At 59.5% G+C, this 2,380-nt stretch overlaps 1 protein-coding gene across 1 annotated transcript; it reads left to right on the top strand.

Annotated features, from left to right (window-relative positions):
- Positions 1 to 586: 586 nt before the first annotated feature.
- Positions 587 to 1,521, top strand: LOC128276950 (uncharacterized; the record flags this gene model as incomplete). Its single annotated transcript, XM_053015408.1, has 1 exon — positions 587 to 1,521. A coding segment is annotated over exon 1 (935 nt), but the record flags the coding sequence as incomplete, so codon positions are not given.
- Between the last annotated feature and the right edge of the window lie 859 nt (positions 1,522 to 2,380).

Here is a 2,380-nt window from a genome sequence, read left to right as displayed (position 1 = left end):
GAGAGAGAGAGAGACAGCACGCCTCTAGCCCGCCACTGCTAGTCCCTTTGTTCTTGTCGAAGCCACAGAAGCCCGCGCCAGACACGCCAGACCAGGAGTTAGTGCTCGCGCTGTGACCGCCAGTGTGCCACCACCGACACAGAGAGAGAGTGATACCCGTCGTGTGCGGAGTGTGTGCGTGTGATCTCTGCTCCTATCTCTGCTCCTATCTCTGCTCCTACTCCTCGATCGTCAGGCACTGGCTGGGCTGGGGAGATCTCCTAGACACCTAGACCTGGAGTTGGACCCCTCCCGGTGACGGGCGTTGTGTGGACCAGAGTGTGAAGTCAGACGCAGACGATTTCAGATAGACACAGGGAGACAGCAGACAAGACAGGGAGGCAAAATGGGAGCAGCCAGTACCGGAGCCGAGTCGCTGGAGTGCTGCAATTCCACCAGCCAGCCAGAGAACCAACAGCTCGCGGGGACACCCGGGGCTGCTGGGCGACAGCAGGAGCGGCAGCAGCGGCAGCAGAGGCAACAGCAGCAGCAGGAGCAGCAGCAACAGCAACAACAGCAGCAGCAACAGGACGGCAATCAGCAGTCGATGCGGGATACGATCAAGCCCCCGAGTAGCCTGCCACTGCGGTCGCCACCGGTCTGTCAGCATACCGATCACACCACGAGCTATCAACGGCAGCCACAGCCACAGCAGCAACAACAACAGCACACGCAGTTAGACATTGCAAATAACAATAGTCAGCAGCAGCAGCAGCAGCAGCATCTGTACGTGAACCCGGTGCAGGGCTTCCTGAACTACGAGCTGTACCTGAAGCACACCCTACGGCCCGACCAGCAGCAGGAGCACCAGGAGCAGTATCTGAACCACCTGAACAACAACCACAACCTGGTAGGCAACGGGTACACCAGCGGGGTGGTGGTCAGCACGAAGCTGGGCACGGCGTCGCTGTACTCGGAGGAGTACACGCTCGACACGCCGCTCACCCTCGACACCAGCAACCTGTCCGGGATGTCCGCCGGCTGTCAGTGTCTGTCAGTGTTCCCCGGCCGCTACTGCCGGGCCCGCAGCCGGCGCTCTTCGTCCGCCACCTCCGGGAAGGGTGGTAAAGGGTGCAAGGGCCCTGCACTGGCCACCAGCGCTGCTCCGGCTCCGGCCGGGGCCGCGTTGGCCCCGGTCAAGGAGCAGGAACCGCCTAAGCCCAAACCGGGTGGCGGAGCACCAGGAATGGCCGCCAGGAATCGGGGCGGGGGGGCGGCGGCGGCGGGAGGCCGTGGCGCCACCGATACCGATCCGCTAATGCGGCGGCCACGCCGCAAAAAGGACACCAGCGAGCAGGACCTGGCGACCGTGCTGCAACAGCAACAGCAACCGACGGCGCAACCACAACGCCAGCAACGCCAGGGGGGGCGAGGCAACGGTGATGGTGGGGCCGACGGTGCCGACAGCGATGGCCGGCGGCAGGAGCAGCCGCAGTCGGTGCAGCAGCAGCAGCAGCAGGAGCAGCAACAGCAGCAACATAAGTAATTAACCCTCTCTGACTCTGGAAACCCTCTAACTCCAAATCAACACACATACACACACAGGCACACAGGCACAATGTCCAACAGATGTCGGATGTCGCTGGCGCATGCACGCACACATACACTCACTCGCACGCACGCACGTCGGATAATTTTCGTTGCTAGTTTTTGGTCCGCTGTCCGCTGAGTGCTTAAGTTCTCATTAATATATTTTCGCTCTAAACTGTTTCCCGACCCGAACAATCCCGACCGACAATACCTGTTCACACCACCACCCAATCCTGTCCACCCCAATGCACCATGCAGAGCCGCAGGCCTTTTTGGGTGTTTCCGTGAATTATTACCAGCGAAATAATTCACGCACACCCGGCAATTCACGGTCTGCGTTGCGGTTGCCGGAGCGCTTCATCGTGCGAGCGGGACTGTTGCACGCTAGACCACAGGACTGTCGAGTCGAGGGCTACATTTAGGCGCAAATGTCAGGAGGCGCGTTGAAATGTTGCAAGCTTTTTTTCGGACACAACATTTCATACAAAAAGGGGACCTCCAGTTTGGGGGCGTTTTGGGCCAATTCACTGAAATATATCACCAGACGGGGGCCGGGAATAAATAGTAGAGGGCGCCACCCACCCGGATCGGAAGACCTGATGGTCTCCTGTGCACTAGTGCACCTCGGTCTCGGTCTCGGTCTCTGTTTTGTGACCAACGGTCGTTGGTCGGCCCCAACAACCTACCTTTTTCGGGCACCAGAGAGAGAGAGAGAGAGAGAGAGAGACGGTAATTACTTACCGGTGTGTGTGTGTGTGTGTGTGTGTGTGTGTGTGTGTGTGTGTGTGTGTGTGTGTGTGTGTGTGTGTGT

Source organism: Anopheles cruzii, unplaced genomic scaffold (genome assembly GCF_943734635.1).
Source record: "Anopheles cruzii unplaced genomic scaffold, idAnoCruzAS_RS32_06 scaffold03178_ctg1, whole genome shotgun sequence".
NCBI lineage: Eukaryota > Metazoa > Arthropoda > Insecta > Diptera > Culicidae > Anopheles > Anopheles cruzii.
This window is presented reverse-complemented; position numbering and strand designations above follow the sequence as displayed.